Source organism: Apium graveolens, chromosome 1 (genome assembly GCF_009905375.1).
Source record: "Apium graveolens cultivar Ventura chromosome 1, ASM990537v1, whole genome shotgun sequence".
Lineage (NCBI taxonomy): Eukaryota > Viridiplantae > Streptophyta > Magnoliopsida > Apiales > Apiaceae > Apium > Apium graveolens.
This window is the reverse complement of record NC_133647.1, coordinates 194269348-194283748: the sequence shown is the minus strand read 5'-3', so window position 1 is coordinate 194283748 and position 14401 is coordinate 194269348. Positions and strand designations below refer to the sequence as shown.

At 34.4% G+C, this 14401-nt stretch overlaps 2 protein-coding genes and 1 pseudogene across 3 annotated transcripts; 2 read left to right on the top strand and 1 right to left on the bottom strand.

Annotated features, from left to right (window-relative positions):
- Positions 1–273: 273 nt before the first annotated feature.
- Positions 274–1433, top strand: LOC141674838 (VQ motif-containing protein 9-like). The gene has a single exon (XM_074481544.1). The coding sequence runs from the start codon at positions 358–360 to the stop codon at positions 1174–1176; it is 819 nt and encodes a 272-aa protein (XP_074337645.1). The 5' UTR covers positions 274–357; the 3' UTR covers positions 1177–1433.
- Positions 1434–8122: 6689 nt separating this feature from the next.
- Positions 8123–8615, top strand: LOC141723571 (putative glycine-rich RNA-binding protein 1; annotated as a pseudogene).
- A 318-nt stretch (positions 8616–8933) lies between these two features.
- Positions 8934–14290, bottom strand: LOC141674830 (thylakoid lumenal 29 kDa protein, chloroplastic). Of its 2 annotated transcripts, XM_074481534.1 has the most exons (11): positions 14084–14289; positions 13787–13885; positions 13317–13401; positions 13188–13222; positions 13034–13099; positions 12912–12952; positions 12613–12743; positions 11486–11592; positions 10410–10547; positions 9843–9977; positions 8934–9442 (listed from the first exon to the last, which is right to left on the bottom strand). In XM_074481534.1, exons 1-11 carry the CDS (start codon positions 14174–14176, stop codon positions 9332–9334), a joined length of 1041 nt encoding a protein of 346 aa, XP_074337635.1. In that variant the 5' UTR covers positions 14177–14289; the 3' UTR covers positions 8934–9331. The 2 variants fall into 2 exon arrangements, with proteins under 2 accessions (XP_074337635.1, XP_074337638.1); XM_074481537.1 differs by lacking the exon at positions 13034–13099 and having other exon boundaries at positions 14084–14290.
- Between the last annotated feature and the right edge of the window lie 111 nt (positions 14291–14401).

The window sequence follows — 14401 nt, the reverse complement described above, 5'->3', positions numbered from 1 at the left end:
TATTATTGTATCCAATAGTTCTCATTTTTCTGACTTTAGATCTGACGGTTGTTATTTGTCGTACCAAACAACTGTACCGAGCAAATACCAAACAACTGTACCGAGCATTTGTCGTACCAAACAACTGTACCGAGCAATTACCAAATAAAGAGTGTTCTGTTTATAATAGTATAGTATAGATAGATAGATTAAAAAAAATTCTTTATTATTTTTAAGAAAAAACCCACACAAACACACCTATATATTTGACTCATCACACATAGCCATAGCAATCCATATCCCCTTCTCTTCCAGAGAAAAGTATTCCAACAGTCACCGACTCATTTATACACACACAAAATATCTCACAAAAACAAAATGGAAAAAACTTCTCTTACACAAACTGAATCTTCTTCTACTTCTAATTCCACTTCAACTACAACTTCTGGTAAGAACAGAGACAAAGAAGAGTACCTCAAACAAGTAAACAAGCTCTCTCACAAAATCTCCAAGCCCAAAAAAACCCCTGGTATTGATCATAATTACAGTCCTGCCATTCTCAGTGATCTTTCGTTAACGCCGCCTGTTTTAACGCAGTCTAGTCACTCGAATCAATCTCAGCCGTTGATTTTGCCACCGCCGTTGTCGAATCAATCTCAGCCGTTGAGTCTTCACCAACAGCCACCACACCAACCGCCGGTTTATAATATTAATAAGAGCGATTTTCGTGATGTTGTTCAGAAGCTGACCGGTTCACCGGCTCACGACCGGTTCGCGCCGGTTCAGGACCGGTTCAACACTCCGCCGCCGATTCAACAGCCGAAACCGACGAGTTCGAGGTTACAGAAGATCCGGCCGCCGCCGTTGCCGGAAATTTGTGCAAATCCGCCGGTGAATAGCTTTCTCCGGCAGCCGTTATCGCCGTTACCGCCTTTTCCTTCGGTTCACGCCGCCGCGGAGTCTCCGATCTCGGCGTACATGCGGTACATACAGAACTCCACGTTTCCGTCGCCGCGGTGGAGTAATTTCGCTCCGCCGCCGCCGCCAGAAAATATTGCTCCGCCGGAGAATATAGCGCCGTCGTCTTCAGTTCAGTTCCCGATGCCTTCGTCATCGTACGGGTGTATTCCGTCTCCGAAATCGTTAGGGTTTCCGCTTTCGCCTTCCGTGTCGAGCCCGCTGTGGAAAGGAACTTGAAGAATTGGATGATTTGAAGGTAAGGATGGTAGGAGATTATGAAATGATATAGAATTATGTTTGTTTTATTTTTTTGTAAATTTTTCGGGATTTTAAAGATATTTGCTGAATTTATAGTTTTTGATTCGTGTTTTGTATATCGAAAATTGAATTTGGGAACAGAAGGTTAGAATGTGGTTTAGCATTGGATAGTGTTGGATGATAGTTTTAAACTTGTGTTTCGGTTGGATGCAATTGAATTTTTTTTACTTAGCGTTCGTGTTTTTTGGGGCTCTCGATGTTTTAAGTTCTATATAGTGTGTTATAATTGATTTGGTTGAATTTGAAATCAATCACTTTATTTTGCGGAAGTAAGCATAATAGCTGAACACCAATTTGAGACTGTTCATTGATGAAATGTGATTTGTGATATGTAAGTAAGCATAATAGCTGAACACCAATTTGAGACGGTTCATTGACAAAATGTGATTTGTGATGTGTAAGTAAGCATAATATCTAAACACCAATTTTGAGACGGCTCATTGACGAATGTGATTTGTGATATGTTTTGCTAATTGTGGATGGGCTTGTTTGGTACTTGTTATTGAAATTTAAGTACTGAGTATGTAAGTTGGTGTTTAATCCTACCATTCTGTGTTGTGAATTTGATAATTAAGCCTACAATTGACTGCTTTATTATATGTTCGCCTGCTGCTTCTAGTAGGGTAAGTGTGTGTTAATCTTTAATTTGTTCTTTGCTTTGTATCTTAGGGCAATGTGTTTGTTGTTCTTCAAATTGTATGCTCTCTTTTGAAGAACTTGTATGTTATTAAAAAGTTGAAGTTTTATGAATTTTCAAGTTCTTTAGGATTCAAGTGTATAGATGTTTATGGTTGTTGCCTAGGTTCTTGCTTATCTGCACAGCTCTGATGTTGACAAGTTTCTTACATTGTCTTCCTATATTTACTTGGGAGCTTATTTTTTCTATTAACTTTGGTCTCTGGCAACCTCGCCTTTGTGCCCAAATTTTTCTTCTCGAGGGAGATAGCATCCTCTAAAAGCTACGAGGGCCGAGGGGGATTGAGATTTGTGACTACGTAGAGATGTTTTTGATACGATTTTAACACACAGAATTTGCAGTTTAGTTTACTCTAAACTGTCAAACTAATAAGCTGAGGGCCTGAGGTGGATTGAGATTTGTGACTACTTAGAGATGTCATTGATACTCAATGAAGCAAGTCAGAAGTTAGACCCCATTCCCTGTAAATAGAAGTGTCTTATGCTTGTCTAATTTTTTTACCCCCTGTTTTCCAATATACTCCCTATGTTGTTTTATGTTGTTTTTTATTATATGACGTTTGATTTTTGTGCACACATTTTAAAGTGTTTTGACGACATAGTTGGAATAATAATTTTTAATTTTTTTTTGTGAATATAAATATATAATTAAAATTTTAATTTAGAAAAAAGAAATTTTTTAAAAATATTATTTTATATATACAGTCAAAGGACTTAGAATTGTATGCAAGAAAGTCAAATGACATATAAAACAAAACAGAGGGAGTATTTTTCGTGTCATGTTTGATTCTTTTTGGTCAAATTGACCCAACTTTAACTGAAATTTCACATAATATATTATTGAAAATATTTATAAATTATAGAAAGTACGTTTACTCGGGGAAAGTATGTTTACTCTACTTTAATCTGTATTTTTTGTTTTTCAAAATAGTGAAATAATGAGTTTTTATTAACGGTCAAAGTTTAGTCAATTTAACTATCAAAAGTCAAACAAGACACTTAAATTGGGAAGGATGTAGTATTTTTTGATGATCTGTGGTATTTTTTTGGTTTGTACAATTATCTGATCATACCTACTTGTTTTGTGGAATCTCTCTGCCTCTTGATTGAATATTTATATTTATACAGTTAGTTTGTGGGCTATGTTCTGAACTAATTGCTGGGATGGTTTGGACTTATTTGGACCTGTTGCAGTCAATTGTTTCTTTCTTCTTGTAATCCCTTAATCATATTATTATTTTTTGCACTCAGTTGTATCTTTCTTCTTGTAATTGCTTAATCATGTTAATTATTTTTTGTTTCATGATTAGGATGTTAAGTAGGGATTAAAGCAGAGTTTTTGTCTCGTTTTCGCTACTTGGATTCTTTTATTGCAAGTTAAAGAATAACTAGATTTTGTTTAAGATGATGATTAGGATATAAATGGGGTCTTAATCCTACGGATTAAAGATTTTCTTTTGACCCGATTATTATTTTTGAAAGGAGTTTGGTGTGATTGTAACCTTTTTTGGAAGTGCAGGGCAGTGCGTCTTTTATTTTGTCGGGTTGTCTTTTTTATCTTTTACTGCGTTTGCGTTATTTCTTTTACTCACTGTGAGCAACAGTAAAACTGGTTATAAATTACATATCTCCTTTGTTTTTTTGACTAATATGGTTTATAGCCTTACAAATGAGTATCTATTCTCAATAATTCTCGGCTCTCAGCCAGACTGGGTTCGACTGAGGATAAGCTGCTTACCACTGAAACTATCCAATTGTGCTCAATTACATATCTCCCTCTCCCTTCCTCTTTTATGGGATGTCGAGAGTTCAATCATCGTCAAATACCACTTCGTCATTGCGGTATGCGACTTCTTATGTTTCGTTTAATTTAATATTTGATTGATTTTTTAACACATATATGAGGTGTGAAATCGTAATAGCTGGGAAAGAGGGGTGTACATATTCAAGGCATTAGTTTTGAGATTTTTAAAGGGAAGGAAGTAAGTGATAAAAAGATAAATTATTTTGATCTCATTTTTAAGATAAAAGTTTTGAAAATGAAAGTTTGTTAAATTTGTATTTATTAACATTTTGTTTTTATTATTTTAGAAACTCGAAAGTATAATTATAAATGCAAGCGAAATTATTTTATTAACTGTTTCACTTGCTTTCCTTTCTTTTCAAGACCTTGCTTTTCAAGATCTTTCTCCTGAATTTTTATTATAGAAGGAAGTAAATGATCGGGAGATAAATTATTTTAGCAGTAAAGTATATAAAATTTATATTCATCACCACCTGTGTTTCGTTCTTTATAAAAATTCGGAAAAATTAATTAACTTACTTTTCACCCGCGTTACACTCTTTTTAAAATTCGAAAGAAGGGGTAAAACTCGGGGAGAGGGGTAAATTTTGGTTTTGAAGTGGATCTCATGCAAGTACACCGAGTAAACTTGTAAATATAACACTCAGCAGTCTCGATTGCGTACATTACTAATCAAACATAAAGATCCCCGATCAAATATGTTTCGTTTAAAGTGAAAGGACGATGATATGTTGCAGAAAACTCATCTGCTGCTGTAATATCATATGAAACATCACAAAATGGTAACATCGGAGTTTGTAAAATGTATGCAGTGCTTTAAAGTTTGTCTACAGTCTTTTCGATTTGAGTGTTTTGTCAGGCTCACTTTGTCCCCATATACGGGGCCATCCAAAGCACATTTCCATTGCAAAAAATGACACTCATACCAGTGAATCATCAGTCCGTATCATAATTTCTAAATTTTGAATAATCAGTTAATTCAGATGATAGAACATACTTCTAGACCATCTTTATTTGACAGGGACTACAATCTTGATAAGTCTTGATATTTCTGAGCACGTATTCGTCTAGCTATCTAAGTTAGGATTTTCAAACGGATAATTCGGATCCGTATTCACATCCGTAATTGTCGGATTCGAATACAGATATAATCCGTTTTATTTCGGATAATGATATTATCCGCTTTTTCTTGGATACGAATGCGGATATTTCGGACGGATATCAGATTTTTTGAATATTTTTGATGATGCTACCGTATTGATGATGATTTTAGAAGATTTTTTTACGATTAAACTCAAATGATATATTTATGTATGTATAAAGTATGTGTACAATAATGTAAAATTCGTATTAATATATTATTTAATGCATATACACACATAGTGTTGTAAAAATCGCCGATTACTCCGATTAATCGGCCGAGTAATCGGCGATCGGTAGGTTTCCGATCTGATTTCAAGTAATCGCCGGAAAAAAACGGTTTTCGGGCGAAACGAGTCAAAATCGTCCTAAATCGGGTCAAAGGCAGCAAAAATCGGAAAATTCTATATGTAAAATAGATGAAATTGAAATATTATCGGAGATTCGATGGTTTGAAACAATGGAAGAAGTTGACATTCAGTTGCAGCGAGAAGCTACTATTTACAAAAGTGAAGATGATGATGAGAATCCCCAAAAACATACCCCAGTTAACAAAATGAGTGTTTAGGTGTTATTATAATAATATTTTGTTATAATTAGAATATTGTAATAAGTTAATATATAAAACTTGAGTTGTAATTTTTAAGTATTTTGGACGTAAATGTGCCTGAATAATTTTATTTTTCTACATGTACAAGGCTCTAACATTAAAAAAAATTATCCATTGAATGGACTGTTATTTCCGTTTTTTCATTATATATAAATATAAATTAATATTTAATTAATCCGATTTCTGATCCGATTAATCCTTCCGATTAATCGGTGCCCGATTCACCGATTAATCCTTGTAAGGTACGGTGACCGATCTTGTCCGATTTTCGATTTCTATAACACTGTACACACACTATAAACTAATAGAATAAATTTTAAATTAAATATTTATATAATATAAGTATTGCACATGTATTTGATTTCAGATTCGAATATCCCAGATTCGGATACGGATAATATCCGCTTTATTTCGAATACGGATAATAACCGTTTTTTCTCGGATACGATATCGGATTTTTCGAATTTTTTCAGCCCTAATCTAAGTTACATGAGTATAAAGATTTTTACATATAAATATATGAGGAGTTCGTACGTAATTACACGACTTTTTTAAAAAAATACTAAATTTATCATTAAAATAAACTTTATATTCATATAAGTCCCCCTAAATACGTCTTATAAATTTATGATTCAAGCGCAAGGGTATTAATTCGTTGTAGTTCAGTTTCAGTTCCATATCAAGGTCAAACTTTATCTAAAACTTATATTATGAGCCGGGGATCTTAATTCGTTAAAGTTCAGTTTCACTTTGATATTAGTATTATACGTTGCAGAACATATTTGAACGTGAAAATTAAAAGAATATGAAAGATACGTAAAACAACTATCTCAAAATTCTCCCAAATAATTTTATCTCATCGTTAAAATCACGTCTTTTTTCCGTAAAGGATCAGGTTTCGGTTATTCTCAGCACGTTTATTTCTTGGGCTTTTCTCATAAATATCTAAATTTTATAAACTTTTTGTAAAATTATTGTCAGTTTTTAAAATAAATTGCAAAAATACTAGCTTTCAAAAAATATTTGCAAAAATACGGAGGTTGCATTTGCAACTATATCTGCAACTGTTAGCAACCATATATGCAACCACAAATGCAAATATGAAAAAATATGTTGAAAATTACATTTAGTTGCAAAATAAGTTGTTCAGCTGGTTACAAATGGCGAAAAATGAATGCCCCTACGGGGCCAATACTAATACCACAAAGCAACCATGGAATCAGGGTTGGCCCTATGTATTTGGGTGCCCTAGGCGGAATTCAAAAATGGTGCTCCATATTCATAACCAAAAAATTACAATAAGATATACTCATTCTATAAAAGAAAACTTACTTGAATCTAAAGTAGCAAGTGAATATAATGAATTTCTTGTACGCTAAATATCCAAGTTTTCAACCTCCTGCAATAATCTCCTGCAAGCCACTGATGTAGTATCATGGATATAGAACAGTCATCATTACTAGTACACAACAATGTCAAAATAAAGTTATAAAAATGAGTTTACCTTTATTGATTTTGAAATTTTTTTCTAGGCTTTTGAGATGTGAATCTCTCTATGATTTTGCTATAATCTAGAGAACTTGCCCGCTCACTTTCAATAGACAATAAAACCAATCCATTAAGTCTATCTTGAGACATCGAAGAACGGAGATAAGATTTGATCAGTTTCAATCTAGAAAATGTCATTTCCGCCTCTACCACTGTAACATGAATGGTCACAACGATTCTATAAGCTATCCAAGCATTTGGTAATTTATTTGTCTTGAACTAGAACTTAAATAATTAAGCACATCTATTGGCTTTGTTATCTCATCGGGTATTACCATTCGAAGCACTAGTAACTCGTTAAACAACTCTGCGCCAACAATATCATATCGCATATCATGTCTAAGAAATCCCTCAAGCTTCATGCAACAAGATTTTAACCCCTCATCATCACCAGATAAATGCTTCTTCAGGTTAAATAAAAACCCAAATTTTTCCTTATAATCTTGAAACTGTTTAAACCGTTCTTTGAGTTGAAAAACACCTTGATCAACAATATACAAGAAATAATACCTTCTGAATTTTTATTCAGCACTCAAGTTCTGATCATCATCAGCTGCAGTAACCCCAAGATCATCAAAATGAACAAGCCTACGAATTTTTCGCTTTTCAGGAAACACATGCTCCACATCCAACTCCAAAGCTAAATCTTTTGTCTCCTTCTTACAAGAGTCATAACCAGTTTTTCTAAACTCATTAAAGAAATTCATAAGTTCTTCCAATCTTGACAATGCAATATCAATATCAATATCTTGCATTAATGATATTTAACAAGTTAAACCAGATGCACATAGAAAATAGAAACTCAAAACTCTCAATTTCATTTTCAACTAAATAAATTTATTAATTATATTTTTAAAGTAAATTAAAGTAAATTATATTTTAATTTTAAAATAAAGTTATCACAAAGATAATAATATATTTTAAAATTTTAATATGTCCCCCAATCACATATATGTTAATTTATTCTAATTAAAATTTGTATTTTAAAATATAATAAATAAATAAAATAAATAATATAAAAAATAAATACACCTATATACATATGTTATTGAAATATTTTGGTGCCCTGTGCGCGCGATGGTTCCCTAGGCGGCCGCCTTGGTCGCCTTACCCAAGGGCCGGTACTGCATGAAATCAACTGAAAACAACCCCACCTAAGTGGTTAATGATGATTAATGTGCAGATCATCAACGATCGTGAAACAGGGAGATCAAAAGGCTTTGGATTCGTTACATTTAAGAACGAGAAGTCGATGCGTGATGCGATTGAAGGAATGAACGGCCAGGAGCTAGACGGTCGTAACATCACCGTCAACGAAGCTCAGTCACGCAGAAGCGGTGGAGGCGGCGGCGGTGGACGTCGTGAAGGCGGCGTAGGTTATTGAGGTGGCGGTGGATATGGAGGAGCCCATCGTGAAGGCGGTGGAGGTGGATACGGAGGTCGTTGCGAAGGCGGTGTCGGTGGATATGGAGGCGGTAGTGGTGGTTATGGTGGAAGAAGAGAGGGTGGTGATGGTGGTTACGGAGGCGGATGAGTGGAGGAGGTGGTTATTTATGAAATTGTGGAGGATGAGGTTGTGTAATGAGGAGGAGAGAGAGGTATTGAGAGAAGAGTGAGAGAGAGGGTAGAGAAGTTAAAAAAAGGAGTGCGAAGATGAAAATGGTATTTTTGCAATTTAATTATTTTCATGTTTAAAAAAATAGTAAATTGGCAAGATTTTAAGTAATGCAGCAAAATTGCAAATAAATTTCCAAAAGTTAATATATTTGGCAAATTCCCTTATTTCTTTCTCATTTCGGTTATTTTCTTATATCTTTGTAGGCTGTAGCTGTTAAAGCTCCTTATACTAGGAAAATCATCATACATGAGCACTGAACATGTTGAAATTTTTCACATTTATCTTACAAGTGAACATCTCTAATCTTCCGATTACAAATGCTGAACAAGATAAATAATCATCTTCCACCCAGACAGAAAGTATCATGCTGTAAATGTTCAAATTCTAAAAAAATTGAAAATAAACAACAGGCTTACGAAACTGAGACAACTCAACTGGAGAAGAAGAAAGATATCACCTGTACTTGTCTGGTAATACAAAAAATGTACTTCACTCAGTTCCATCGATGCGATATAAGACTCAAAACTCGGGTTTTGGGGTATAATGATACATGTGTCTATTACATTAACTTGTAAGCTTCTTATCCTGGGAATGAACTCTGTATTTCTATGCGCGGAACTCTGATAATCTGCATAACTTAGTAGCTGCTGTGTTGTTTTCACAGTTTGAGTTTGGTGAAGTCAACTTTCTTGACAGGATATGTGTATGCTTCAAAGTTGATTTGTTGGCCCAAGCAACTCATTTTTGTAAGAGTAGTGATCAAATCAACCTGAGAAACAAGAATGTAAGAAGAGTTGGCAACATGCTAAGAGCCTAATGCATACTCTGACACAAAAATTGACTCATTTTTGCTTTTAAAACTCAAATATTAACAAATTTACTTTCAAATTTAAATGGATTCATCTAGGTAATACAACTCGATAATGTGAACTGACAAAAGATAGTAATTGAATGATTATACTCCGTAAACTTTATTGAGGCCCCTTTTTTTATGTTTGAAGTCTGAAATTTTCTCAACGATGCTGTTGGAGTTTCTCCAAGCAGGTGGTTCATTTATTAACTAGTTCGAACCATATCCGTTGCAATACATTCTCGTATCAGGAATCCAAAGATTATTCTCCTCATAATAATTATTTTTGTCAGTTGAGAAGGGACTGAGTTCTATATACCTGATAGTCCGTCTCAGATACTGTGTCCCTGCTACGTTGATATTTTTGCACCCACGGAAAAACATCTGGATCGGTGGCTAGTAATGCCTCAGTTGCTGTTTGATCAGGTCCTAAAAATGCAGACATCACCGCTAGCTGCACAAAAGGAGTTGGATAAAAAATGCTGAATGACAGACTTAAATTGGTTGAATAGTTAGTACATAATAAATTTACAATTTTTAACTTATTTATGAAATAGAGCTTTCAACTGATTGCAATATGCTGTGTTCTCATACTTTCAGATGTAATGACTTTCGATTTCAGGTTCACAGTTCTGTGACAGTTGTCTACAGAGATGAAAAATTGACATGAAAAATTGACAGTAAAGAGACACTTATCTTGTTGTAACAGCATATAGTTATCTTAATCTAACTTATTCCTAATCGGGAAAATAACAGCCCAAATGATGATAATCTACTTTAATCGAAACATCTGATATATGCCTTATAGAACCCGGGGCGATAATGGAATGCTGCAGTGGAAGAATTTCCTTGTTAATTTTTGAATCTGCTCAGGTAATGGAAGTACCTGACGGGGAGTAAAGCCGAGGGCAGAGAATTTGTCTTTCATTTCTTGAACACTTGCTTTGTCCCACAGGGGAACTCTCCCTTCAGGATCTGGCTCTTGGGTATCCAACCTTCCAAAATTTCTATCAAAAAGTCCCCACTGAAGGCGGAAGAAACAACTGTAAGCTTTAAATGCAGAGTAACAATGTTTTAGAATGTCAAGAACATATAAGTTTAACAAAAAACTGTGTCACAAAATTACAGTTGCAAGCATCAGAAATTTACAATTTAGAATAGTTTTATATATTCCCCAATAATTGGGTGATTGATACACCAGTTGTGCATGTTGATTTTCCAGATTGTGCATATGCATATGAAATTATCCAAAGAATTCATTCAGTTTTATTAGGTTAATATTTCCTGACTTAGTAGATGGATAGGCACTTGTGCTGTTTGAGTCGAGAGGTATGACAAGTTTTAACATGTTCGTATTGGTGAACCAGTATCGAACAACTAATCTGTAAACCAATTTTTTGATAAAAATTAGAGCGAGAGTTGCATTATGACCAGATTAATCAGCAAAATACTAGCTCAGTAAAGACTTCAAAAGTTTGGTTAAACAAAACTAAACATATCCGCTATGTCCCCCTCGGGGTCTGGAGAAATGAAAGTCTTGAACCCTTGGTTGATAATTGATAATGATATATGAAAATTTCATCAAACCTAGTTGCTCCATTGCCTAACTGTAAACAAGAACTTCTAATATACGCATTCTTAATAACTTTGCACCAACAAGATGAAGATCCAGTTAACTGTAATAGACCCTTCCTACAGATTTCTATTCTTGATGGCTGTAAGTGGGAAACATGCGACTAAAGCAAGCATTTATTAAATTCTATGGAAGTTTGTCTATCTTTAGAAGAATGATAAAAAATTGATGACAGTGATAATTGAGAACTATTCTTGTTGCAACTCAAATCGGAAGTTAATGAAGCAAACTTGAAAGAGTGCATTAATAGGCGAACGAGATTGAGACGTTGAAAAAGCCTAAACTTTATGCCGTAAATGAAGTTAGATGGATGTCTAGATAGGACTAACCTGGCCACTTGAACCATATGCACTGTATAATATGTTCCCTTTTTCTTCATTCCCACCACATTTTCTTATAGCAGAAGCCAGAAAGGTAGATTTCATGGCACTTTGTGCTGCATAATGACACAGATATTATTAATTGCGATCAAGATTTGTTCTTTTGTTTTTCGGAGCGTGAGGCCTATAAAGCGAAAATTATCTTCTTCTTCTTTTCAGGGAGGAGGGGGTTGAATAGGTATTCTTGTAAAACTCAAAGGTTAATGAGAATATTAAGATTTTATGTACACCTGCTTAAATGCCCAAACAGAAAATCATGCTCGGTCAAGAATAAAGACAGAAATTATAGGTGAAAATAAATTTTTTCTTTTGCTAAATAGGGAGAAACTAATTTTAACTTTTAAGTGAGTTAAAACGCACATTGCAATCCCATGCTACAACTTTAAAGAGGGAACCTTTCACATAGGTAGAAAACACAGGACAGAAAGACTAAACAACTTGATCCCAAAGGTTACGTATCAAGCTCATTAAGTACTTAGAAGTCAGAATGACTTCAGGAAACATCGAAAGTTAAGTGATTTAAAACACACATTCCAATCCCATGCTACAACTTCAAGAGAGGGAACCTTTCACATTGGTAGAAAACACAGGACAGAAAGACTAAACAACTTGAACCCAAAGGATAGGTATCAAGCTCATTAAGAAATTGGAAGTCAGAATGACTTCAGGAACATCAAAAGATTAGTGATGAATATATGCTAATTATGTTAAATCTTTGTTGAGTATTTGAGCAGCAACAGCATTTTACCTTCAGCGAAGTGCTTCATACTTAACGGCGGTAATCTGAAACATATGTTGATTTTATTTGAGGACAGCCTTCTAAAGGCTAGCAGTCCTAGCTAACTCTAACTAACTCCACAAATGTACCATTTGAGAAAGAATCTATTGTTCAGAGCCATAGTCTAGTAACTTAATCCTTCCAATTCTTAAGTAATGGCCTTTTATGATTGAATTGTGTTCCCAAAAAATTATCAAAATCAAAAAAGAAATTAAAAAAAAGGTGTTCCAAAATAAGTGGCTGTTTGGCAGTTACTGTAATAAAAAAAATGTAAACTAGATAGATAGTGGTGCCTAACCTCCAAGTTGAATGAGATCTGAATATGAGATAGGTCCACCCTTTGAGTATGAATCAATTTCCTTCTTTGCTTCTTCCAATAAATTTAAAGCCCCGGAAAGACCCTTATTTTCTGGTCTGTCAATTTCTGAGCTTCATACGACAAGAAAATATGTAAAAGACAATAAAGGTTACTGTGACTTTGCGAGGAACGAGCAGAAAGACAAAAACTGGCGGTAAAGGTGGAACGAATGTGTAAAGAGTGTACATAATGAACAGAAGACATAGGAATATGAAGATTTTAGGGTACATGTGAAGTACCTGAAGCGTATTGATCCATTCGGACCCCCAGTTTTTGTAGCCTACAAACTTAAATAAAATTGCTTCAAATTTCTTTTTTCATAAATAACCTGGGAATTGAATGAGCAACAATTTATTTCAACCTTGTCGAAGGTCATAATATCATTAAGTGCCAAAGTTAATATGGAGGGAACAATATCGGGATTTGCCTGCAATAGAAATGAATGATATTAAATCATGCAATTGCATGAAAGAAATGGGGTAAACTTGATACAAGATATGAACATGAATAAATACCTTTATAGATGTATAAAGAGTTGTCTTGATTTTTGCTGCCAATAAAAGATAAGAAGTAACTGAGTAATAGAGACATAAGCACAAGATTAAGTGATGACTATAACATTTTTCACATTATAGAGGATTTACATTGAAAATCTGAGCGCTGTCCACGTTGTATCAGATCAGCAGCATTAGCTGCTTCAACGAATGAGCTTGAGCTTGTCAATAATTCCTACAATGATCAGCCAAAAAAAATATATGACATTCCACTATCACGTCATATTCTAATGTTCTAGCTTAACTTAAAAGCTCTAATCTGCTATGATAATCTTAACTATGCCAAAGTTAAATAGTTAGGTCAGCATCCTAACTTAACAAGTAACTGAGCATGCACTAAAGTCTAAAGGGCTCTTGTTCTAGCTGTATCGCTCCCACCCCCTTTCCAAGAGGTTGAAGATTCAATCCTCGACAAACTAAGTGGGTAGCAAGGTAAGGTGTGTTCAATTAGCAAAAAATAGTGAGTATTCCTTGGAAATTGAAAAGAAAAACAAGAAATATAGTAATTACTACAGGGAAAAAATGTGCATAAAAATATAAAATGAAAGAAATTATCTTACCATTCCAATGGCAACCCCAAGGGACTGAATAACGTCACGTCTGCGGAAGCCATGCTCCTCAATGGCAACATTTTCTTGAATTTTACAACGAATAGTACCCTGTTTATACTCCATAAAATAAACTTTTAGTAAGAAATACCACATACATTTCTGATTTCTTGATCCAAAACATGTAATGAACTTAGATTATGATATTCAAATATACACATATAATCCATGCATTTCAAGAATGTGTTCGAAAAAGTAAACATGCACATGAACTTGGTCAGGGAAAAAAAATTGAGGAAAAATACTTACAGGTGAAACAGGGGAGATCATAGCAGCACTGGGTGAAGGGGAAGGAACAACTGGAATCAGAGGGAGAGTAGAGAGGAATGAGACAAGCCCCATTGCCAAGAGCTTCTTGCAGGTGGAGAAACAGGGGATTGTGGGGTTTCACTTTGAAGTATGTGTGGATTGTGAGCAAGTGTGTTATCCTCCTATCTTATTTTTCTTGCTTTGTTAAGATTTTGTATGCATAGGTGTCAACTATAGACCCTTCCTGTGGATTTTCTATTCACAGTTTTTTGCTTTTTTCCTTTTGAAAGACTGAATTTGATTTTCACAAAAATAAAT

Excerpts from the sequence above, each read along its gene's own strand:
- LOC141674838 (XM_074481544.1), top strand. The coding sequence starts at position 358 with ATGGAAAAAACTTCTCTTACACAAACTGAATCTTCTTCTACTTCTAAT.
- LOC141674830 (XM_074481534.1), bottom strand. The coding sequence starts at position 14,176 with ATGGGGCTTGTCTCATTCCTCTCTACTCTCCCTCTGATTCCAGTTGTT. Across the intron at positions 13,402-13,786 it reads TTGGGGTTGCCATTGGAATG|GAATTATTGACAAGCTCAAG; the intron begins GTAAGATAATTT and ends TGATCATTGTAG. Across the intron at positions 12,953-13,033 it reads ATATTATGACCTTCGACAAG|GCTACAAAAACTGGGGGTCC; the intron begins GTTGAAATAAAT and ends TTAAGTTTGTAG.